The sequence below is a fragment of the Lolium rigidum genome, chromosome 1 (assembly GCF_022539505.1).
Source record: "Lolium rigidum isolate FL_2022 chromosome 1, APGP_CSIRO_Lrig_0.1, whole genome shotgun sequence".
NCBI lineage: Eukaryota > Viridiplantae > Streptophyta > Magnoliopsida > Poales > Poaceae > Lolium > Lolium rigidum.
Window position 1 is genome coordinate 82,490,830 of NC_061508.1, and position 24,672 is coordinate 82,515,501.

Below are 24,672 nucleotides of genomic sequence, written 5' to 3' on the forward strand. Positions count from 1 at the left end.
TTCAGCAGAAGTACCAACACATGAAGCTTGTGGTGGTGAAACAAGTTGACTTATCACAGATGGTGAATCAAGAGCAGCAGAGGTACTCAGAGTTGTACCTTTTCTTGTAGTGGATGGTAGTATGGAGACTTTAGCATCGCGAGTTTTACCCATGATGGAGGATTTGCAGCGAACAATATCAAATCAGGTAAACTTGCAAATAAAGATATGCTCCCCGGCAACGGCGTCAGAAAATAGTCTTGATGACCCACAAGTATAGGGGATCGCAACAGTCTTCGAGGGAAGTAAAACCCAATTTATTGATTCGACACAAGGGGAGCCAAAGAATATTTGTAAGCCTTAACAACGGAGTTGTCAATTCAAGCTGCACTCGGAAACGGACTTGCTCGCAATAGTTTATCGAGTAGCAACAGTTTTATAGCAATGGCGGTAGTGAAATATAAGCAGCGAGTGTAATAAAGACATCAGTAGTGATTTTAGTAAACAACAGGAATAAAATACTGTAGGCATAGGGATGGATGAACGGGCGCTGCATGGATAAGATAACTCATGTAATAATCAAGGCTAGGCATTTGCAGATAATAATAAAACAGTATCCAAGTTATAAACAACCATAGGCATGTGTTCCGTATATAGTCGTACGTGCTCGCAATGAGAAAATTGCACAACATCTTTTATCCTACCAGCCGGTGGCAGCCGGGCCTCTAGGGAAACTACTGGTAATTAAGGTACTCCTTTTAATAGAGTACCGGAGCAAAGCATTAACACTCCGTGAACACATGTGATCCTCACATCACAGCCTTCCCCTTCGGCTGTCCCAATTTCTGTCACTTTGGGGCCTCGGGTTCCGGACAGCAATATGTGTATACAACTTGCAGGTAAGATCATAAAACAATGAATATCATCATGAATCAATAACATGTTCAGATCTGAAAGCATGGCACTCGGGCCCTAGTGACAAGCATTAAGCATAACAAGTTGCAACAATATCATAAAAGTACCAACAACGGATACTAGGCACTATGCCCTAACAATCTTATGGCTATTACATGATCAATCTCATCCAATCCCTACCATCCGCTTCACTCTACAGCGGGGGAATTACTCACACATGGATGGGGGAATCGTGGATGGTCGATGGAGAGGCGTCGGTGGTGATGATGGCGATGATCTCCTCCAATTCCCCGTCCCGGCAGGGTGCCAGAACGGAGTTTCTGATCCCGAGATTGAGTTTCGTGATGGTGGCGGAGTTCTGGACGTCTTCTGGAATAGTGGTCGAACCCCCTCGCGTTTTTAGGTCAGAGGCCATATGTAGTCCATAGGAGAGCGTCGGGGGGCGGCCGAGGTGCCCTCGCCATAAGGCGGCGCGCCCCCCTCCTTGGCCGCGCCGGCCTATGGTGTGGGGGCCGTTGGCCTCCCCCTGGCTTGCCCTTTTGGCCCCGTGAGTCTTCTGTGAAAATAGGCCCTTCGCAATTATTTCCGGGGATTTTCCTGAAAGTTGATTTTCTGCACAAAAATAAGACACCAGTGCAATTCTGCTGAAAACAGCGTTAGTCCGTGTTAGTTGTATCCAAAATACACAAACTAGAGGTAAAATAATAGCAAAAGTGTTCGGGAAAGTAGATACGTTTTGGACGTATCAGGCAATAATAAAGTGGTTATTGTTATATCTTAGTGTTCATGATAAATGTTTACATCTCAGCTATAATTATATTAACCGGAAACATTAATACTTGTGTGTTTTGTAAATATAAAAGAGTCCCTAGTAAGTCTCTTGTTAAATTAGCTTGTTGATTAATAGATGATCGTAGTTTCGTGATCATGAACATTGGATGTTATTAATAACAATATCATATCATTAAGAGAAAGATGTGATTGACACACACCCATAGTAAGCATAGCATATGATCAAGTCATTAAGTTTGTTTTGCTACAAGCTTTAAGATACATAGTAACCTAATCCTTCGACCATGAGATCATGTTAATCACCTGCACCGGATGGATGCTTTGATGACATCAAACACTACTTTGTAAATTGGTGGTTATAAAGGTGACATTAAGTATTCGGAAAGGGGTTGAAGCACATGGATCAAGCGTGGGATTTGTCCATCGAAAATGATGGATAGATATACTCTGGGCCCTCTCAGTGGAATGTCATCCAATTAGCATGCAAGCATGTGACTGGCTAACAAGGGATGTCATATTACGGTACGAGTAAAGAGTACTTACCGGTAACTAGGTTGAACTAGGTATAGATATACCAATGATCGAACCTTGGATAAGTAAAGTATCGCGCGACAAAGGGAATCGATATCGTATGTTAATGGTTCTTTCGATCACGAAGTCATCGTTGAATATGTGGGAGCCATTATTGGTTATTGATCGGAGAAGTGTCTCGATCATGTCTGCATAGTTCACGAAACGTAGGGTGAGACACACTTAAGATTCGATGTTGTTTAAGTAGATATGGAATTTGAAATGGAGACCGAATGTTGTTCGGAGTCTCGGATAGGATCCAAGACATCACGAGGAGCTCCGGAATGGTCCGGAGAATAAGATTCATATATGAGAAGTCATATTCCAAGTTTGGGGATAGTCCGGTGAATTTATGGGAGGTTCTAGAAGGTTCTAGAATCATCCGGAATATTTCACTATGGCAGGTGGAGTCCCAGAGAAACTCCACCAGCCTAGCCGACCCACCAAGGAGGGAAGGTGGAGTCCCACCTAGACTAGGTTTGACCTTTTGCATATATGGTAATTTTTCCAATAAGACTCGTAGAGGGAGTATGATTGGAGCTAGGGTTTTTCCACCTATATAAAGGGGAGAGGAGGGGAGGGGCCGACCGCATTGTTGGCCGCACCACCTCAGGGCACCAAGGCCGGCGCCCCACCCCTCTCTCCGAAACCCTAGCACCACCCTCCTCCACCTCTCTCCCCCACGGCTACGACGACCGTGCATGAGATCTCCACCACTACCATCACCACGTCGTCGTGCTCCCTGGATTTCGACGAGGATCTACTAATTCTGCTGCCCGCTGGAACGAGGAGAAGGACATCTTCATCAACATCGTATGTGCGACCGAGTGCGGAGGTGCTGCCCGATTACGACACCGTCGGGATCTTCTACCCGCTCCTGAGAGCGGCAAGTGATCGACTACATCATCCACGAGATTTATCTCCTTAACGCTTAGCGATCTTCGAGGGGACATTGATCTCATCTCGTTGCTGCCATCTACTAGATTAGATCTTGGCTTGTTATTCGTTTTTGCGGTAGGAATTTTTTTGTTTTCTATGCTACGAATCCCTACAAATCATACTTTCGTCAACTGCCTAGTTTGGCTGACCGGTATTTGAATTCACCAGCGTTCTCCTTCCTTAAAACTCAAGTCCATCATTATGGGCATTGATAAGACTACCCCTTGTCATACGCAAACTGCTCAAACGATCATAGAAGAGCAGCTACCAGAGTATGATGCAGATGAAAGCAAGCAGGAGATGGAGGCGGGGGATGTTTTAGCTAGAGGAGATGAAGATGATGAGAAATCATATCTAGATGTGGCTACAGATCCTGATAGGGTGGTAAATACGGAATGTTATCTTTATCCAAACTTCGAGTCTGATAATGGTAATAATTATGAGGACGGGGATGCTAAAATGAGGGAATGGGTTGCAAAAATAATTACGTAGATAAGTACAGCCATGTCATACATTTTGACAAAAAAAAAACCCTACAATTAATGTGATGACTGTTTTGGGAGTACGGAATGTTATCTTTATCCAAACTTCGAGTCTGATAATGGTAATAATTATGAGGACGGGGATGCTAAAATGAGGGAATGGGTTGCAAAAATAATTACGTAGATAAGTACAGCCATGTCATACATTTTGACAAAAAAAAAACCCTACAATTAATGTGATGACTGTTTTGGGAGTGTGGAAGACAAGATATACGGTTGCTACTTTTGCAATAAAAGTTGAATTTAAGTATATCAGAGAAAAGAGTGACAAATAAGATTAAGAGTACACTATAGAGATAAAATATGTAAGAGCATATCCAGTCGCGTCCCCCAAAGCGTCCCCCAAAGGGATTTGGGGCGCGCCGGACAAAAAAAAGTTCCAGCCGCGTCCCCCAAAGCTCATTTTTGTCCGGCGCGCCCCTATACGGTGTCCGGCGCCCCGAGCCCGTCCCCGGCCCACAGGGGACGCACCGGAGACGCCGGACACAACGAAAAGCGGGGCGGGGAGTGGCGGGGCCGACCCGTCAGCGGCACAATTAATTTAAACCTAACCGTCGCCTACCTCGCGACGGAAGTTATTGGCGCGCAGCGACGGTGCAGTTCCCGCAGAGGGCGCAGCGACGCGTCCCGTCGCGCCTAGCTTTGCGTGCCGGCGTTAATGAGCGCCACCGCTCCTCCGCCTCCCTTCGGCCTATAAAAAGGGGCGCCTCTCATCGTCCCTCTCACACACAAACCCTAGCGCCTCTCTCCCAAACCCTAGCCGCCACCATCTCTCAACAAGACTCGACGCTATGTCTGGTAGAGGCGGAGGCCGACCTTGCGGCTGTGGTCGTGGTCGTGGTCGTGGCCACGGCATAGCTGAACGCTCGCTGTCGCCTCCCACGCCGTCGTCTTCGTCGGAGATGGACGCGGAGCCGGACGTCCTATTCGAGTTCGTCCACGTCCTCAAGGGCGACCCGCGCGGCATCCAGAGGCTGTCGAACTCCTTCGCCGAGTACGTCGGCGGCGTACGCCCGCGCAAGATGCATCTGCGGGAGCATTCGTGCGGCTTCTGCCGGTGGATCGTCGACGTGATCTACGACGCGCGCGGCAAGATGTACCTCAACATCGGCTGGGAGAAGTTCGCGCGCCACCACAGCCTCGAAGCCGGCTTCATCCTCGTGTTCTCCTACTTCGGCAACAGGGACATGAGCGTCAAGGTCTTCGACGAGAGGCGCTGCCTCCGGGACTACCACGCCGACAGGGACTCCCACGACGACAGCACCGACGAGGAGGACGACTGGGTGTTGTTTCTTCGCAGCGAATACGTGCACGGAGGTTTGTGCCTGTTCGCCTCATCGGTAGAACCAACAAGGACACCATCCTCCCGCTGGATTTTCCAGTTTAGGTGACTGGGTGTGCCCTCGAGTGTTGTTTCTTAGCAGCGAACACAGGAAACCTTCGATGCACGGCCTAGTTAGGTTTAGTTTTTTTTGCAATATTTTATATTTGTGTCCACCATGGTTCAAACTATGTATTAGTTTGTGGAAAACCATGTTCCAAACTATGTCTTCGTGTAAACCACGTTTCCAATTATGTATTAGTTTGTGGAAATTGAAATAAAAATGCCAAGAAAAATTATTTTAAATGTTTGGGGGCGGCGTTTGGGGGACGCGGCTGGGGAGCGACGTCCCCCAAACGCGGCACGAACAAAACACGTCCCCCAAACGCTTAATCCGACGCGGTTTGGGGGACGGTTTGGAGGACGCGGCTGGAGATGCTCTAAATGACGACTGCATGGATCCCAATAAGGGACGAATATCCATTTCAGGTTGAGAATCAGTGAGCACAACGGTGGCTGGCCCCCTTTCTCAATCATTTTATTTTCTGCGCTGAATCTTTCCTGACCCTTGTCATTCTGCTCCCTTCGACTTTTCTCACCTTGAAGCAAAAAATTGTGGCGTTATCATATTTCTCTCTCTCTCTTGTGGGCTTGTGGCTCAACATTTTTATTTTATTCTTCAACAAAAGGTCTCTGATCTCCATCCCTTTCCCTCCAGCACCATTGACCATTGTTGTACCCTTTTTTTCCTCAAGTCCTCGCTCTCACTTCCGGACCTGCTACTATGTCCATTGAAAACAAAACGCCGACTACTAGCACCTACACGGCCAACATTTACACTGCGTGCACTTTCCCATAATCCAACATTTTGATCAGCGTTTGAACGAGGAACATACGCTTTCAGCCAGCTTTCAAACTAAGGTTTCTCCCCTCTACCCAAAGTGACCTTGCAATCCCTATTGTCACGATCAAAAAGACAATATCGGAAAACAAAATCAGGGAGGTACTCATATTCAAAACGACACCGCAGTCCAGCCTTCTCCTTTTCCACATTCAACATAATTTCACGCATCAGACATCAGAGGCTTCGTAATATTTATACGCACTTTAACTCGCAGAAACTTGCCCTTTGCACAACCATCATCTCCCACTTTCCCACACCCATCTTCATAAACTCACCCACTTTGTCTCCTATTGTTTCACATGTGTCTCGATCCATCATACCCAATCGTATCCTAACATATGTATCCAAATTGGAATTTTAGAAAATACGTAATTGATCGCGGTGTTACTAGGCACAAAATCATGTAGTACCACCAGTGGTTTGTTAAACATCCAGGGCCCTTCAAACAGTGCTTTGTTCTTACCATAATCTTGCAAAAAAAACTTAATATGAAAACATTGTCACCCATATCCTTGTTGGTTGCACCCTTCATCAGGCACCAGAACCATCCCAATGCCATCGCCATGGCTTCTGCATGACCTGGTTTTTATGACAGCAACTTCGCTATGGCCTTAGGCTCAGTCAATCCTTCTTTCTTCCCCTTCGATCCACCAATTTGAACTCCTTATTCTCCATCTAGGACAACTTCAAACTCTTCAGCGGATCCTCCACCTTCTCCATCCCTCTTAGCGGAACAAACCCAAAGATCTAGGATTTATGTGTTTTACGATCATGCCCTAGAAAAACACAAAAGGCATATGGGTGTAAGGTTTGGGTGCGGGAGGGGGACTAGAGACAAGGATGAGATCGAAGACTCACTCCCAAGTTGATGAAATCCCCAACCGATGAACTGAATCCAGACTATGATATAGAGACATCCACAATGAACCTAGAATCAGATGGGAGAAAAATCGCCCCAACGTCGCCTAGGGGGCTTTATGCTAACAGATGTTGAAATGTGTTGAACGTGATTGGTCTAGAGATCGGGAGCATCTAAGCCCGAGATCAGAAACGAATTTTCTAAATTATGTTGCGGTTCAAGTTAAAATAACAAGCAAATCTGTTAGGTCTTCAAACTCCTTCTTTTATTACATAATATTGTATTTTTTGAAGACATTTATAAGTACCAACAACGGTTCCCTTATAATCTTTCTATTCTTAATAGGTGATCCCATTTCTGTTCACATGCAGCCTATCCACATCAACATCATGCCACATAAGCAACATTTATCACCTCAACAAACTTGCCACCACAACTAATATATTTTTATGTCTAAATAAAATTAATACTATAATGGGTCATTATTTTTTGTAGAGTGCTTGGGCTAGGAGGTGCTCCTTTTCGCCTTCTCAGCGTGATGCTTCTGTTCATCTTCCAATTAATTCCCACTGGAGAACCTAAACGTTATGAGCGTGTAGATGAGGCTGTCGGGCGGCCGACTTCCTTTTTATTCTCTTCCGACCACTACTTCTCCGCTCCACTTTCTTCCTCACTCCATTATATACATGTTCAGTAGTCGTTGGGATGATCGACTCATTGCAGCAACTTTATCCCCCTATTCTCTCCCATGGACGAGGAAACCAAGGAAACACATGACTCATAGATCCCCAACAATTCTTTCTACGACTGCTGCAAGTTTGTTATTTTCTTTACCCGAGTATACATGTATCCCCCTTTTTTTGTTGCATCCTATATTGGCAGCCTTTCCAATGTAGACTAAAAAAGGCTTTCGTTTTCAAAAAATCGAGTTATTTTGTTGCGTGCAGATTGGGATAGAGACACTTCACGATTTCCAGTCAGCTACATGTCACCTTCCAGACAATAGCAAAAATATCAGAGATTTTTATTAAGGTAAAACTATTAGCTTAATCTTTTTATTGTTGTGAACCAAGCTGACCATGTCACTCCTACTCGAGCTTTTAATTTTGATGTTGCTGAACCATGTCGTTTTCATCTTTTTTCACAGATATTTTCTTATTTTTAGATAAAGCTACAAAAGAGAGGATTTCAATTTATTCCAGGTTTACTCTACACCACTTTGTAGTTGATCCTATCTTTTCATTTTCAGACGCAAAATATTTTCCTTCACCAACTAGGTCTAAGTTGAATTTCGCTTTGTAAGGATCTACATTTGATTTCTAGACAAGTCTTATTGGGTTATTATAAAATTCTTTGGTATATATTTAGCATAGTGCATTTTCTTTTTTCAGGACTACATGCTACAGAGATGATGCTACAGAGATGATGCTACAGAGATGATGACGATGTATACGAAGAGTCCAATGTAGTTGGTAGTATGTAATACGAAAATGTTTGTGCCATTACTCATTTTCTTGATCACGCTCTTCATGTGTCATGGATGAGAATTTATTCTTATGAATGTAGGTCGTCTGATATATTATCTTTAGTTGCTTTACAATATATTAATGATGATGCCCATCAAAATTGTGTTGCCGTGTATGAGCAAATAATTTGTGAAGTATTTAACTTAATAGACTTTTCATCTTTTGCTTTACCATCATGTGAAAGAATTCCGCTGCAACGCGCGGGTCATTATCTAGTTTTAACTTGAACCGCAACATAATTTAGGATGGAAGAGTATTTCTGTTCAGACTGTTGTTGTTCAGTTTTGCATTTACCTTGATTTATTCCAGGATTTAACCGGCGCTTTGCTTTCAGTGGTAGGTGACGTGCCCGTCAACAGCGAGGCGTCAGTGGTGACTTTGTCAACCTCAAGATATGCCGGTTCAGTCCCTCAGAGGTGCTCATAGGGGTAGGGTGTACGTGCGTTTATAGGGGTGTTTGTACGTGCGTCTGCGTTGTACTGTGTTCTCAAAAAAAAAGTTAGAAAAAAGTGCGACTCCTCGTTTTCGTCCCCTAAACCCCGCCGTGTCTGTCGCGCCGCACGGGTAAGATGGGGAATAAATAGAAACAAAGGGCAGCGAACGAGAAAACCATTACTCGTCTGGTGTTGAGTTCCCCTTCGTTTGATGGTTCTGTTGCCGGTACGAATGCTCTCATATTCCATCTTTTCGTTCATCTCGCGCTCCTTGTTCTCTTGTTCTCTAAGAAATCTGCAATCTTATTTTGTTTTATAGTCGCCACTTTTTTAGGCGCTCTGGATTCCCCGAAACTTTCCGGAAAGTTAGATCTAGATTTGGGATTTTGAGGATATATGGGATGATTTTTTACCGCAGCTTTAGGCGATTGGCGTGGAGATTCCCGGGCGTCTAGAAATTTAGGGATTGCAGGTTTCCACCTCTTGTCCCGAGGAGCATTCTCTATAGACTATAGTGTTTTATTTTTCCTTTATTTGTGGACGTGGGAGCATTCTCTCTCAATCTCTATGGCTACAGTCTTCGTACCAAGACATTCTTTGTCACACAACGATTGTGATTTTACTGTCCCGTTGCTATAAAATGGAAGATGGTGCTAGTTCAGATTTAGGATTTGGTTGGAATTCAGTGATAATTTCGTTTCCTAGAGCTTTTGTACAGATAATTTATGCGCACTCTTTTGGTGATGTCACTGTTCTTGGCAACTCTGATTATGTTAGTACAACATGCTTCCTTTTCTAAGGGTAGAGTTTTCAAATTCTGTTACAATAATTTTCTACCTACTGTTTGATTCAGGCTAGCAACAATAATCTGCAACCAGGAATACTCGGTGGTTATGGATTGCCGGCTACGGAGGCATGAACAGGTTCTATTCCATCCATTCATTTTCTGTACCGCAGATAACTGATGCCATTTTCACTAGCTTGGAAAAATTCACCAAACATCCAAACTCATAATTTGGCCTGATTCAAGTAGGGCACCGGGGTTGCATGGTAATGGTGATAGAGAAAAAGCGAGTAATGGCGTTTTTTTTATTCTTCTTTTGGATTGCTTTCTAATATTTGATTCACATTGAATGGTTAAGGATTATGGTTTGGCTGGCTATCAGAAGCGCTTCTTCACGTAGGGTGCAGAAATGGGATGCATCAAACATACGAACCCCAAAATCATAGTCTATTCTTCAAACTCGAGTTGTAATGTTTGAACATGAGTTCTATTGATGCTTGAATTTTTTGAAAAGAAATACAGACTGTCCCATGGCCTCTATGCCATTGGTTTTCAAAACTTTTGCTCTCCGTGCTATCACCATCATTTGTACACCTCCAAGCCTTTAAATGCATTTTACATGTCAGGCTTAGCAGTTTCCTTGTTTGTCCATTTTGGCCGTGCATAAGTTCCCAGTGAAAAGGCATCAGAGTTTTCTTTTGCTTCATGGCTAAGAACTAATTGTTGTATATGGCGAGAGACATGTTGGCATTATTATGATCTCGTAAAGCATGTTTTTTCACTCAAAACATAGCGGTCGGTACTTTGGCTAGGTCAATTATCAATAATGGAATAGAAGGCACTTGTTTTGGAAACTTATGATACATATGCATAAGGAATAGAAACTTATTTAGTAGTAGATCAAGGAACCGGTAGTTATTAATGGCAAATAATGGATGTTCTTATGTATTAATGATTGGTTCTAACTCAACAGAAGAATTACGGGAACTAAGTAAACTTGATGTTCTACTTTAATCCCAATGGTGGTTTATTGATGACAGCCTTTTTAATTGAGTACAGCTCACTAGAGATGTTTTTAGATCACTCTTGGAATTTACACGCTATAAATTTTTTTTAAGGCTGTGAAGTTCTGCAACTTTCCACACTCATGTACACTTTTGATTATATCTTTGCACTTTTCCTCGACTAAAGGTAGTTAATAAGCTGCCTAAGGAAATGCGGACTTCACTAATTAATACATTTTAGCATAATATATAGACAGCTAACATATCTCACTAACTTTGGAGCATGGTCACGACCTTTATATTTGAACAATTGAATTGCTTTTATGAGATTATGATTTACTCAAAGCATTTATAATTTTGCTGGCTCATGTTAAACCAGGAGATTGTGAGGCCGGTCTCAAGCGATGCTTCGTCTGAAGCTAACCAGCACGAAAAGATTCGAGCTGCTATAATAAACCTCTCAGTCATTCCCATTATTCAACCAAGTAGCGTTTCCACATTTGATGTCGGACCTCTTCCAGAATATCCCGATGAAAAGGATATCACAAAGTTTCCCCTCGTTATCAGAGATGAGCTAATGAAGGATAATGATATGAAAAATCGCCCAATCATAGATCTACATCGCCTGAACCCAGGAGTCAGAGAAAAGGTTTGGAGAGACAGCTATCTCAAAAATCGCCAGAGCATACATCTACACAGGTTAAACGGAATCAACTTAGTGGAGATCTGTAAGGATGTTCTTAGTGGGTTAACTCATGAAATGTCAGAGAGAAGGGCTGCAAATACCATGTTGTTAGCCTGGAACATGAGACAATTTGATATGGTGTCTCATGTTTTCCCTGCTCAAAACCCTTGTGCAGCTGCGTCAGACATAGGTATTGACACTTTGAACAAAAGGGTATTCGGGAAAAGTGGTATGGGCCCGTATGTCAGGCCAGAGGGCATTGAAAATGATGAATATGTTGCTGCATGTGCATACATATCGGCCAGTACACTTCGTTTATTCAGTCAGTCAGCAGATAACTACATGACTGCAGTTGATAAGCACATTCCACGTATGTTCTACACATTTTACAATATGGGCTTTCCACTTACGGAGTTTAAGCCAGACAAGAAATGCATCGAGGCCTTAAAACTTATATATACGACAAAGCCAGTCTACCGGAACACCTTAGCCCCTTTCTTGTATGAATTCAAAGGTCTGAAAGATGCAAAAGGAATGTGTCAGATGCTTTATGAGCAGGACTTGGCTTTTACAGGAATATATGGCGTAAACTTATACCTCCGTGCTTGTTTTGGACTACATGCATCACTTGTCCAGTTAGGATCATGCCTTTGGCATCGATTTACGGAGGAAACTCTCATTTCACTGTGCAGAATCTGCAGAAAATATGCCCTTGATCCATCTTTGGAGAATTCAAGAGATACATGGAAATATGCACGTTTATATGGCACTGGGTATTTTCCACTTCATCCTGACAAGTCTAAGACTGCTGTCTGTTGCCTTGCCATTATTTGCAAGAAGCTTGGAATAAGTGAAAATCAAGATCTTATGCACATTGAACAGCTGAGGAACCTTTGTTTTTGGAAAACCTCCAACGTTTTGGCAGATAGGACAGTTGCCTGGTTCAGAGCGAATGCTTCACCACATCTTGGTCGATCACCCGAAATCTCGTCAGTGATTAGGGATGATGCCCCATCAAAGAAAGGGTTTAGGGATGAAGATACCCAACATACACATCCTCAGACGTCAAAGATGAAGAGATCAAGGAGACTTTGAAGAATTGGAGAATCCGCTAGAGCAGCATGCTGAAGTTTAGAGACTCTCGCAGGTAAATTTATTGAAAGACTCCAGTAGCCAGGTACATGCCACTGCGATTATTGTAGATTCGAGAAATCCGACTACAATTTTCATCTTTAAAGAAATGCCACTGTGGTTGCATTTTTTGAAGGATGAGAGTGGCATTATTTGAAGAATATTGAGAATTCGATGTGGCATTTCTTGGAAAGATGAAAATTGCAGAGAAATTTCTCAAATATGGAATAAATTGTAGTGGCATATATCGAATTGACCCTAATTCAATAGCTATTGTACTTCAAAAACTGTTTGTTTTGAATTTTCCCATTATTATCTGAATTTATACTTCTATAGCCAGATTTCCATTTATAGAAATTAGTGTAAGGTATCAGACAACTGATTCCTTCAACTTTGCCATTGATGACATTTATGCAGGCTGGGAACAAGCTGGAACTGAAATTACTGCCCTCAAACTACTTGAAGTTGAAGATCCTTCCCAGAAGAATGTCTAGGGAGTCTAGGGAGTTGGTCACCGAGAAGTCTAGGGAGTTGGAGTCCAAGCTCCAAAACCATATTACTGAGCTGAAGGAGCTGTTAAGTAGCACTTTCTCTATTTCTTTTGATCGTGTATGTAGTACTGGCTGGGCTTGGAAGTTGGAACAGTAGTATTTGGAGAGGATTTCATAATTCATTTTAAAAAAAGGGGCAGCCCCACCCCCTGCATCAATTATTCGTCCCCTCGAAAGTTTATGTTCAGAAAATTGCCATCCTGCACAAGGCTGTTCACATAATAGTGATCCCAGGCATGAAAGCCCCAATAAGCACATGTAGCCTAGTCTGTTTCCTAGTTTTTTTACATCGACAGCTTAGATTACATCATCTTTATGTCGCGAGATCTGTCGGGAGAGAAGAACTGTAGACCCGGTTTGTCGCCTTCGCCGCCTGTGAAAATTTGGAGTTTTAGACCATAAACGTATATGGCTCAGTGAAATATAAATGCAGCTCATCAAATTTGATATCCCAGCTGGAATTCATCCCAGTGTACCTCTTTATCCCAGTCTGTGCATATCGTGATGGCCATGAGAAGCAGGACTTGCACTATCAGACCACAGATGATGCCCAACCAAAGGCCCTGTTCTCATTCACCGATCAAATTCACAGTATCAGTCACTCAAAAACCACTAGCACATAAGAACTCCTGTAAATTCAGGACAGTAAGGCATACCGTCCCACCGACGTGCAAGACAAAGGCTATGAGGTAAGCCGAAGGGATGCCGACGATATAGTAGGCGCTAAGATTGATCCAAGCACCGATCTTCTGCCATCCACAGCCTCTAGCAACTCCTACATTATAATCAGAACAGAACATTCTTATCTGTGCTTCAAATGCAGGCATGCCAATGATTTCTGATATTCTGATTGATCAGCTTCTAGGGAGGAAGGGCCAGTGCACTTGAATCCCAACCATGAAAATTGGGTAAAATAAAAATGATGACAATCTATACCTGAAAGAACACACTGAATTCCATCGAAGAAATTGGAGACTGAGATAATCAGCATCATCTGGGCAACGTAAGTGACAACCTCCTCCACGTCGCTGTAGGCATGTCCCCAAACGTAGCGGATACATATGAGCAGCAGCCCTATGAGCAGCCCCTCGGCGATGGCCAGGAAGACGACGACGCGCACTGCGAGGCGCGCAGCATTGGGGCGCCCCGCACCAAGCTCGTTTGAGACGCGGGTGCTGCATGATAAATCGAGGTACAGTTTGGTGAGGAGGAATGCTGCAGCACAAATGGTAGGAAGGACAGGACCGTAGGAGGGTGTAGGCTAAGTCTACCTTATAGCAGATCCGAGGCCGAAGGGGATCATCCACACGAAGGCAGCGGTGTTGAGGCTGCCAATAACAAGAGTGCAATTGTGTTGCTTGAGCCGAAAATATAACTGGGAAGTGGGGTAATTTCGTTCTGCCATTAGTTACCTGATGGATAGGACGGAAGTCTCCAACTTTGGGTTGGGAAGAAGGCCTGAGAGGAGCACTATGAGCTCGAACGACCACATTTCCAAACTGCAATTGCGTTATCCATCATGCATAATACAAAATGCCTTGTCACCTAAACGGTAGTCGGCATCATGAAAATCCTAATTCTTCAGGAAGAGCTCTATTAATTAGCGCAGGCTCACCAGACCATGAGCGCGGACGGGACGGCGAGCGTGAAGAAGCTGAGCATATCATGGAACGCCTCCGTGGAGAACCCCGTCCACGTCTTCTTGCAAGAGCTGGACACCCTCACATACACGGCCAGTATGATGACGTAGATCCAGTAGGAGACGGCGTTGCTGAGCGCGGCGCCCTTGCTGCCCATCCCGGCGACGTAGACGAGCAGCCAGCAGACGAGGAGGTGGAACGCCGCGGCGGCGCCGGCGCCGGCCATCACCGGGAGCACGATGTTCTGCGTCTGTAGGAACCGGACGTGGCACTGCAGAAGGCCGTAGGCGAATATCATGGGGATCATCCATCGCGCGTAGGTGCCGGCCTCCATGGCGATGTCGGGGTCCTGCCCGAAGAGGAGGAGGATCTCGCGAGTGTAGAACCACACGACGGCGAGCGGGACGCTGACCAGGGTGAGGATGAGCATTGCCCGCTGCTTGTAGATGCCGAGGAGGTGGTATTGCCTGGCGCCGTATGCCTGGCCGCACAAGGTGTCCAGTGCACTTGCCATTCCAAGCTGAACGAGATACAAAATGTGAGAAGCCACTAGATGTTCCCTTTAATAAGAACACACTTTAAAATGTTTTAAAAAATAAAACAATTCCTTGAGAATGTCCACGTATGTGTTTTTTGCTTGTCTTGAAACATCTTGTGAAGAGAAAAACATAGCGTAGGTGAATAATACTAAAAAAATGTCTCGTGTAAAGTTATGTTGTGGCACCAAAAATTATCTTTTGTACATATATCGCAAAACATGTTTTTTTTCATTGAATTATATGTGCACGCATAGAATATGTAGTCATGTACATGTAACCTAAGGTTATTTTCAATATTTGTCGACAATTTAAAATGTGGTTTTCCACTATAGGAGCATTTAGTCCTATATATAAGCCAAAGTGGATTTTCGAGAAGACATAATCATCATCTCCTTGTTGAAGGCGATGTTCTTGTGTTGTTGTTCTTGCTTCAACTGGTTAGAGTGGGAACCTAGGATGAACATACTTGTCCCAGCCTTTCGAGCTTGGACCCGGTGGCTCAACTGCATACTTCCCTCATAGAGCCTTTGGTGGGAAAGAATGGCAACTTAGTTCCTTCTGATTCATATTACTTGCTATTAATATGGATGTATCTAAAACTAAAATATATCTAGATTCAACTAATATGGATCGGATGGAGTAGGTATTTTATGTTATTTTTCAAGCCATTGTTGTATTCCTCAATTACTCTTGCTTTGGGAGTTTGATGCTTTAGCCCCATATTGTCTTGAGTCGATTTAATGAGGAAAATCGTAAGGAGACAACGTTTGGACTTTAGCCCTAGGGAGCGGGCGACTTTGCAGCTGTCCGATATTTTAGCAGAGTGGTGAATGAGTGAATGACAGCTAGCATAAAAAAATATTACACGGGAGGTTTTAACCTTGTTTCTGGAAAAGAAAAAAAGCAACATCTCTAGTAGGAAGGACAAGCCCTGGTGGACACCTATCGGTGATATCAATACTGCATATACTATACCGTACGTCTTTGTGTTGAAGTGGCCTCAACTGGTCCACGTTTTGTTACCAACCGAATGAGCTTATATTGGAGATATTCACAGACTTTTGTACCCAGGCGGAAGAAAATCTTAAAGCCAAGAGATATGAAACGATGGAAAGCAACGTGCAAGGACTCTAGAGTCCATATTTTGTGTTGAAAAGTAATGTCGTCTACACGTGGATAGCCACACCGCAACATTGTCCCCTGAACGAACGAACGAGCATTGGCATATCTTATCGGCCAATGATCTGGAGATCTCTTTGAGCAAAATATCAACATGATTTTCACGGGAAGCAGAATGGAATTCATCTTCCAAGCGGCAGCCTCCTTGAGGCTTGAGCTACGTACGTAGAGCCGAGCAAGTATCTAAAACTGTGGATACGTGCGTACCAGGAGGCTGAAGCCGGTGACGCTGGCGAAGGAGCTGGCCATGGAGGCGCCGGCGAGGGCGAGCTCGCCGAGGTGGCCGACGTACATGACGGAGATCATCTGGATCAGGTTCTGCAGCAGCGCTCCGGCGATGAGCGGGCCGGCAAGCCATAGCTGCTTCTTCACCTCCTCGCGCACCGACAGGCCTCCGCCACTCCCGTCGCTGCCGCCATGGTCATCCGGTGTGTGGCTCGCGAGCAAGAGAGGTTCCTGCACGCTTTCATCCTTCGCCATGCCCAACAACTCCCCCTTCCCAGCCGCCACTCTCTCTGTCTCGCTTCACAGTAGAGGAAGGGAGGAAAAGAATTAACGATCGAGATTCTATAGGGAGAGTGTTTGTATACAACAGCATCTTCAACCGGGTGACTCCTAAATAAACGCTGGCAGGTGCGTCGGCATTCGGCAGTGCTCTGTAGCAAGCGTCGGTACCTCTATTTGAAGAAGGATGTCGGTACCTCTGTTTGAGGAAGGATTGTCCACGCTGGTATTCCTCATAAGAAAACCCTCCAGAAAATTGAACATTCAAGTTTAAACAAACTTATAATTTGCATTCAAAATTAGGTTTATTCATAAAATTTTGAATGAATTTGAATAAACTAAACTAAACCCTAGATTTACGGGCAACACCAATCCTGAAAGGGGCTAAAATTGAGGTCGCTGTTATCCGCCTCGTCGGCTACATCTTCAGCGCGGTGGTCAGCGTCCTCGTCCCAAAACGACTAGGAGAAACCGTTGTCATTGTTGTCGAGATGGATGATGGCACCGCTCTCGGTGGAAGACCACCACTTGGCGTACTCGAGGCTAACTTGCGCTAGGTGCGCTGAGTGGAGGAACGCCTTGGTCATCCCCAGTGAGTCCTCGGGGTCGTCAGGAGCCCGCAACTGCCCCTAGTACATGAGGTACTCCTACTCCCACTTCGGCAGCGCCTCTGTCTTGGCAATGCACTGGGGCAGGCTGACGCCGGAACGAGATGTGCCCCTGCGGCCAGCGTGTCGTTTCCGGTGGTCTGAAGATGATGTGGCCCAACCAACGCGAAGGCGGGACCTACTCCGGCTTGGGGTGACCATTGGCAGGGTACACGAGCATGCAAACCTCGATACGGCTGGAGGTGCGCGCTGCGAAGCCATCCATATTCTGACGTTTCTACGGCGCTCTCCTCAAGGAAGCTTGGGGTCCTTTATATAAAGGTTTTTAGGTCAGACAGAGTTCGTGGGTGAAAGAATCAAGCGAATCGAATGGTCGAGGAGGGAAAGATACTAGGTGGCGCGCGCACCCCAACTAGGCGCACCACTTGGCCTTTTTTGGCCCTCCTAGCCCTTCTCGTGAGGTCCAAGTGCTCTAGATGCTTCTCTTGAAGAAATATCGACATCCTTAGAATCCCAGCTCCGTTTGACTTTGTTTAGGTCCCTAAAAGCTAAAAATACACAAAACAGGGTTTTCCTCTGGTACATGGCTATAACCAAAATAAAGGGGATCATTGGTAAATCCCAAAAACAATATAAAAGATAGATATAACATTATATATGTTGCAAATATGTGGGAATATGTGTCAACAAACTACAAAGTTCATGCATGCATTTTACATGCATCAACATGAAATAGTGCAAAATAAGAAACCTAACTAGCGGGTTCATCCAGCCCTTGCTTTCTTCGTTGCGAAGAAAGAACAACCAATTACCCAAACTAGACAAGGGTGTTGTGCATCCTTCTTAGCTGCGATGGAAGAACATCCAGAAACCTACAGTAGTGGCTTCAACTGGTGCTCGCTATTTTCGTTGCAAAGAAAGAACGCCCTACAACCTACAGTTGGTCCTTGTTGGTGTCGGTGTCTTCACCGGAGTCGTCATCGTGGTAGTGCCTGTGACAGGATGAGTCGTTGAACACCCTGACGGTCATGTCGATGTCGCCTTCGTAGAGGTAGTGCAACAAGTATCCAACCTCTTGGTTATGGGTGCGGGCAAACATCTTGAAGCCACGGTCGAGGTACATCTTGCCTTGCTGGTCGAACAGGACGTCGATGGGACACCCGCAAAAGCCACAGTTGGCTTCCCTCAGGTTCACGCCCGCCGACACCCGACAAGCGAGAAACTCCGCAAAGTAATTCTGGAGTCTCATTCTGTCGAATGGGTCCTCGGTGATATGAATGACGAAATCGAAGTACATGTCATGCAACCGCTCCAAGTCTGCAAGGGAGGGCGAGTGCGCAAGAGAGGTGAGCGTGTAGGAGGTGCAGATCCAGCACGGTCGCCCCTACCCCTGCTCCGGCCACGGTGGCCGCGTCAGCGTCCTCAGCCCCTAGGACCTGCCATGGAGCTCGTGGGGAGAAGGTGGATGGAGAGAGGTGGGTGGCAGCGCTAGGGTTGGGGATTGGGGAGGTGACTAGGATGTGTGAGGGGGTGGATGAGCCAACGTCCCATTTTATACGCCGGTTCCATCCACGTTCGCGCGCAGTAAGGCCGACACGCATGGCTATGCCTAGGGAACCTGCATTGTTGCACTGGGCACCATTAATTTCGTGTGCAGAACGCGGAAGCGAGACCGCCCCGCCGGTACTACCGTGTAGAAGTCGAAGTGGACGAGGTTGTTGTCATGTGGACCTGAGGTAGGAAGGAGCGGTTTGCGTTCCTTTATTGACCCGCTGGAGATGTCATAAGCCGCCCTGGAAATTGACCATGCGTAGGCAATGGTGGACAGCGAGGTGCTGACAAAACCGAATGAACAAACAAACGGAAAGTCGAAATGTGTGACTCAATTATTTCAGAGTATCGCTCTTGGTGAGCAGCTACGACTGAAACTCCTCAAGATCTCACTCGCCGCCAGCTGGGACAGTATCGGACGGATCGTGACATGGCTTCAAGCATATCGCCAACACGCAGGACAGCATGTGCTATAAAATCTGCAGCAGGTGAGTGACTCGTTTGTCTCCACGGAACTGCGACTACTCCTTCGTCAGCGATGAGGCAACTCACTGACCGGTGACCGGAGTACAGCCATCGGTCGGCGGAGCGATTCTGGGCCATGTATGCTTAATCTAGGCCCACAAAGCCACTCTTCATCTAGCAATTCTTGTTTACTTTTTTTTTTAAGGGTTAACATAGCTCTTTATTCAAAGATAATATTGTTTGGAATACATAAACCGTCAGGCGGCTGTGCAAGCCAAACCTGACGTCCAACACTAAGAGAAACAGCAAAACGAGCTAGTCTATGAGCTTCAGAATTTGACAACCTATTTTCATATCTAAAGAAACTTTGTTCCAGGAGATTTGATCTTGCTTTCACCTCCTGTAAAACCATGCTATAAACTCCAGCGAAAGGTCCCTTCATAGCATTGAGAGGCCAAAGCCAGCGCCTCTCTACATGCAATGGCTTCTAATGTAGCAGGATCGCTGATTCCCTTGATCGTCAGAGTGGCGGCGCGCATGAAGACACCTGCTCCATCCCTGCAAACAACTCCCACAGCTCCACCGCAGCCATCTTTCGCCATTGCAGCATCAACATTCAGTTTAACTGTTCCTTCTCTTGGAGGCACCCATCTCGGATGTTTCGTAGCCTCCTTCACAGCCTTCCCCTTGGTAGTTCCCGCAATCGAGAGATCCCGAAGGTAATTCTCAATAAACAAGTGTGTTGATGTTGGGGGGATGACCCCCGGTATGCCAAAGGCATGCCAAACCGGATGGTCTTATCCATCAAGATACCGGTTTAATATTTATACCGGAGCTCAAAGATAAGAGTTTGGCTAAGTAAAGCTAAGCCGGTATCCCCAAGAGGGGTATACCGGGGCCGGATAGAAAAGATACCGGAGACCGGAAGGAAGAGCATGTCGGCGAGGACTGAGTCAAAGATTCTCTCCAGAGCTAGAGGACAAGGATGAGCTAAGCAAAGTGGCTTTAAACGAAGGCCTGACGATAAAGAGGAGGATGATGATCAAAGAAGCCGGAGGACGTCAGCCTCCCTGTTTAAAGAAGACCCCGGCGTCATCTATGATTAAAGTAGCTTTATAAAGTATCTTTGTAAAGTAGTTTGTCTAGTCAAAGATGCCATTAGGGGTTTCTTGCCCTGTAAGCCACCCTCTCCCCTATATAAGGAGAGGGGGGATCCTCCTTCATACGCGCGGAATACAGAGATAGGAACCTTGTAAGCTCAAACCTGTAACCTGTGGTGATCAATAGAGAAGGTGATCTGGAGAGAGTTCTTCCTTGTGCCTTTCTTCTTCAACCTCTGGCCTTGGCCAAGTTCTTGAGGAAACCATCCGGAAGTTCATCTCGTCTAATCACAACCCCACCCCCCCCGAATCCTCTAGCGTCCACTCGGCCCCAACATAAGCCATCCTATGGCATCTGTCTGTTCACCACGACGACAGTTGACAGTGGGCTTTGGAATTCTCCTTCATGGACCATCTTCCTTCGAGCATACCAGATTGCCCATAAGGTAACTGCTACCCTTGCAAAATCATCTCTCGGCAAGGACTCCATCATGGCAAAGAGCCAATTCTGTGCTGAGGGATCTTCGTTCATAGATACATGCTCCGTAATTCCCTCCTCCGCTAATGCCCAGACGCACCTCGCCACGGAGCAGCCTAGTAGGGAGTGGCGCCAAGAGTCAGCTGCGCCACATATAGAGCAGGTGCTCGTCTCCGCCATATTGCGGTGTAAGCGGACATCGCCCGTTGGCAGGGAGTGCTGAGCAAGCCGCCACAGGAAAATCCTGAGCTTTGCGGGCACCTGAACGGACCACAAGCGCTTCCAGGACTTCTGCTCGCCCGCCGTGTTTGAAACCACCGGCCGATCCTCTAGCCAATCCTCCCGCCTTTTCTTGGTCTGCACCAGGAGGCAGTAGACAGAACGAACCGATAGGAGGCCGTTCTTCTCGTAGTGCCATGCCCATGCGTCGGCCATCCTCCGAGTGCTCAGGGGAATAGCACAAATGGCCGCAACATCCATCGGGAGATAAAACTGCTGGAGCCGATCAACCCTCCAGGTGGCTGTAGTGGAATCAATGAAGTCTGCCACTGTCATCGGTGCATCCGTCCCAAGGCAGGCCACCGGTCTCATCATGAAATCACGCGGCAACCAATTCTCATTCCACGCGTTTGTATTTTCTCCCGTTCCAATTCTTTTGATGAGACCCTGTCTCATGACGTCTCGTCCCTCCACTAGAGCTCTCCAAACCTGGGAAGGAGACGACCCTAATGTTGCATCAAGGAAATCAGAACCTGGGAAATAGACCGCCTTCAAAATACGAGCACTTAAAGCCGCCGGATTTTGAAGTATGCGCCAAGCTTGGCGAGCTAGCATGGCCAAGTTAAAGAGCTCTATGTCGCGGAAACCTAGACCTCCATCATATTTAGGAGAGCACATCTTCTCCCATGAAACCCAACACGTCTTGCGTTTTCCCTCTTTCGAACCCCACCAGAAACTTCGGAGCATAGAGTTGATAGCAAGACATAAACCCCTTGGTAATCTGAAACATGACATGGAAAAAGTGGGTATAGCCTGGATCACAGACTTGATCAAGACCTCCTTCCCACCTACATCCAGCAAGATCTCTAACCAGCCCTGAATTTTCTTCCAAATCCGGTCCTTGAGATATTTAAAAGCCCCATTCTTTGATCTCCCCACGTCAGACAGCATTCCGAGATACTTCTCATTCAATGTCTCATTGGGTACGTTTAGAATATCCTTAACAGCTTGACGCCGTCCCTCTGGGCAGCCCTTGCTGAAAAAGATAGATGACTTATCCAGGTTTATGCGTTGTCCTGAAGCCTGGCAATATTTCTCCAAGATCTCATTGACTTCCACAGCACCCTTATCACTAGCTTTCACAAACAACAGGCTATCATCAGCAAAGAGGAGATGGTTCACTGCGGGAGCCGTAGGAGCCACCTGAATCCCCTTGAGGTGTGATGATTGACGACTTTGTTTTAAGAGGCCGGAGAGGCCCTCTGCTGCAAGTAAAAAGAGATAGGGTGAAATAGGATCTCCTTGACGCAGACCCCTGGAAGGATGAAACTCCTCGAGTGGTGTCCCATTAAACAGCACCGAGAACGACACCGATGATACTAGACTCATGATCAAGTCCACCCATCGACGGTGAAAACCCATCCGAAGCATAATAGCCCGTAGGTATGACCACTCCACCCGGTCATAAGCTTTCGTCATGTCGAGTTTCAACACACAATGTGGGTGTTTTTTCGCGCCGTTCCTCTTCATGAAATGGAGACACTCGTAAGCTGCAATTATATTGTCCGTAATCAAACGTCCTGGGACAAAGGCTGATTGCTCTTCCGAGATAATTTCTGGCAAGATTGCTTTAAGTCTGTTTGCTAAGACTTTTGAAGCGATCTTATAAATTACATTGCACAGACTAATTGGGCGGAACTGACCCAACTCTTCTGGTGATGCCACTTTGGGAATCAGGACTACAAAGGTCCTATTTATCCCATCAGGACTATCCTCCCCCCGCAAGATTCTGAGCACATCTCTAGTAACCTCATCGCCACATGTGGCCCAGTGCTTCTGAAAGAATTGGGCGGGGTAACCATATGGGCCTGGAGCTTTCAAAGGATACATTTGGAAAAGTGATTGCTTCACCTCTGTGTCCTCAAAGCCTGCCATCAGCTGATCATTCATAGCTTGAGTAACCGAAACAGGGACGGAATTCAGAACTTCTTCCATTCCCGCCGTACCCTCAGTAGTGTACAGATTCCTGTAAAAATTCCGAGCCATCTGACCCAGCTCATGCTGATCTTCCGTGTAAGATCCATCCGATCGTTTTAACTGCGATACTCTGTTCTTTTTCTTCCTACCATTGGCTCTCATGTGGAAAAACCTCGTGTTCTTGTCCCCCTCGGAAAGCCATTGAATCCGAGAACGTTGACGCCACATCGTCTCCTCCCTATGCTGGAGTTCCACAATCCGATCGACTATCTTGATCTCGCGATGGCTTGGACCAACTCTATCCGGAGCCGTCCGTAGCTCAGCTAGCTCAAGTTTCAGTTCTTTCAGCTCCCGACGCACGTGGCCAAAGGTGCTACGGCCCCATGCTGTGAGCGATCCGGAGAGGCTCTTCAGCTTCCTTTCAAGCTCCTGCATGCTGTTTCCCATCTCCGCATTCCACACTTGCTCAACGAGGGGAGCGAAAGTGTCATGCGATTCCCACATTGCCTCGTATCTGAAAATACGTGATGACCCACAAGTATAGGGGGTGTATCGTAGTACTTTCGATAAATAAGAGTGTCGAACCCAACGAGGAGCAGAAGGTGTTGACAAGCAGTTTCGATGAAGGATTCACTGTAAATGCTCACAGACAAGTATTCCGGGGGTTTTGATATAGCGGATAAATAAAGTACGAGTAAGTAAAATGCGAGAGAAATAATTGCAGCGAGTGGCCCAATCCTTTTTAGCACAAAGGACAAGCCGGTTTGTTTTACTTATAATGACCAAACGTTCTTGAGGACACACGGGGATTTTAGTCTAGTGCTTTCGCTTCATATAGTTGATTAATCTTCATTGTTTTGATAAGTGTTGTGGGGGTGAACCTATGCTAATGCACCGCCCTTCCTAGGACTAATACATACTTGTGATTATACCCCTTGCAAGCATCCGCAAATACAAGAAAGTAATTAAGATAAATCTAACCACAGACCTTAAACTACGAGATCCCGCTATCCCTCCCGCATCGATATACTAACGGGGTTTAGGTTGCTCGTCACTCCGGCAACCCCACAATTAGCAAACGAATACAAGATGCACTCCCCTAGGCCCATAAAGGTGAAGTATCATGTAGTCGACGTTCACATGACACCACTAGAAGAATAACACCACAACTTAAATATCAAACCATTAAATATTACTCAACATAGTTCACAACTAACATTTAGACTTCACCCATGTCCTCAAGAACTAAACGAACTACTCACGAGACATCATATGGAACATAATCAGAGGTGATATGATGATGGATAACAATCTGAACATAAACCTTGGTTCAATAGTTTCACTCAATAGCATCAATAACAAGTAGTAATCAACACCGGGAAAGTTTCCCCTATCAAACAATCAAGATTTAACCCTAGATGTTACATCGGTGACGAGATGCAGCGGTGGAGATGGCGGTGTAGATGGTGGAGATGA

General features: G+C 45.7%; 1 protein-coding gene across 1 annotated transcript; it reads right to left on the reverse strand.

The window, feature by feature from the left end:
• Window positions 1–13,058: 13,058 nt before the first annotated feature.
• On the reverse strand, window positions 13,059–16,908 carry LOC124676675 (protein DETOXIFICATION 16-like). The gene is made up of 8 exons (XM_047212724.1): window positions 16,502–16,908; window positions 14,552–15,096; window positions 14,349–14,435; window positions 14,208–14,264; window positions 13,873–14,111; window positions 13,593–13,711; window positions 13,413–13,499; window positions 13,059–13,309 (listed from the first exon to the last, which is right to left on the reverse strand). The coding sequence occupies exons 1-8, from the start codon at window positions 16,772–16,774 to the stop codon at window positions 13,250–13,252; spliced, it is 1,467 nt and encodes a 488-aa protein (XP_047068680.1). The 5' UTR covers window positions 16,775–16,908; the 3' UTR covers window positions 13,059–13,249.
• Between the last annotated feature and the right edge of the window lie 7,764 nt (window positions 16,909–24,672).

What these genes read in the sequence shown, in the direction of transcription:
- LOC124676675 (XM_047212724.1), bottom strand. Translation starts at nt 16,774, where the DNA reads ATGGCGAAGGATGAAAGCGTGCAGGAACCTCTCTTGCTCGCGAGCCAC. An exon ending in TCACCGGCTTCAGCCTCCTG is followed by an intron (nt 15,097 to 16,501) that starts GTACGCACGTAT and finishes TATCTCGTTCAG; the next exon opens with CTTGGAATGGCAAGTGCACT. An exon ending in GGCCTCGGATCTGCTATAAG is followed by an intron (nt 14,112 to 14,207) that starts GTAGACTTAGCC and finishes TTTATCATGCAG; the next exon opens with CACCCGCGTCTCAAACGAGC.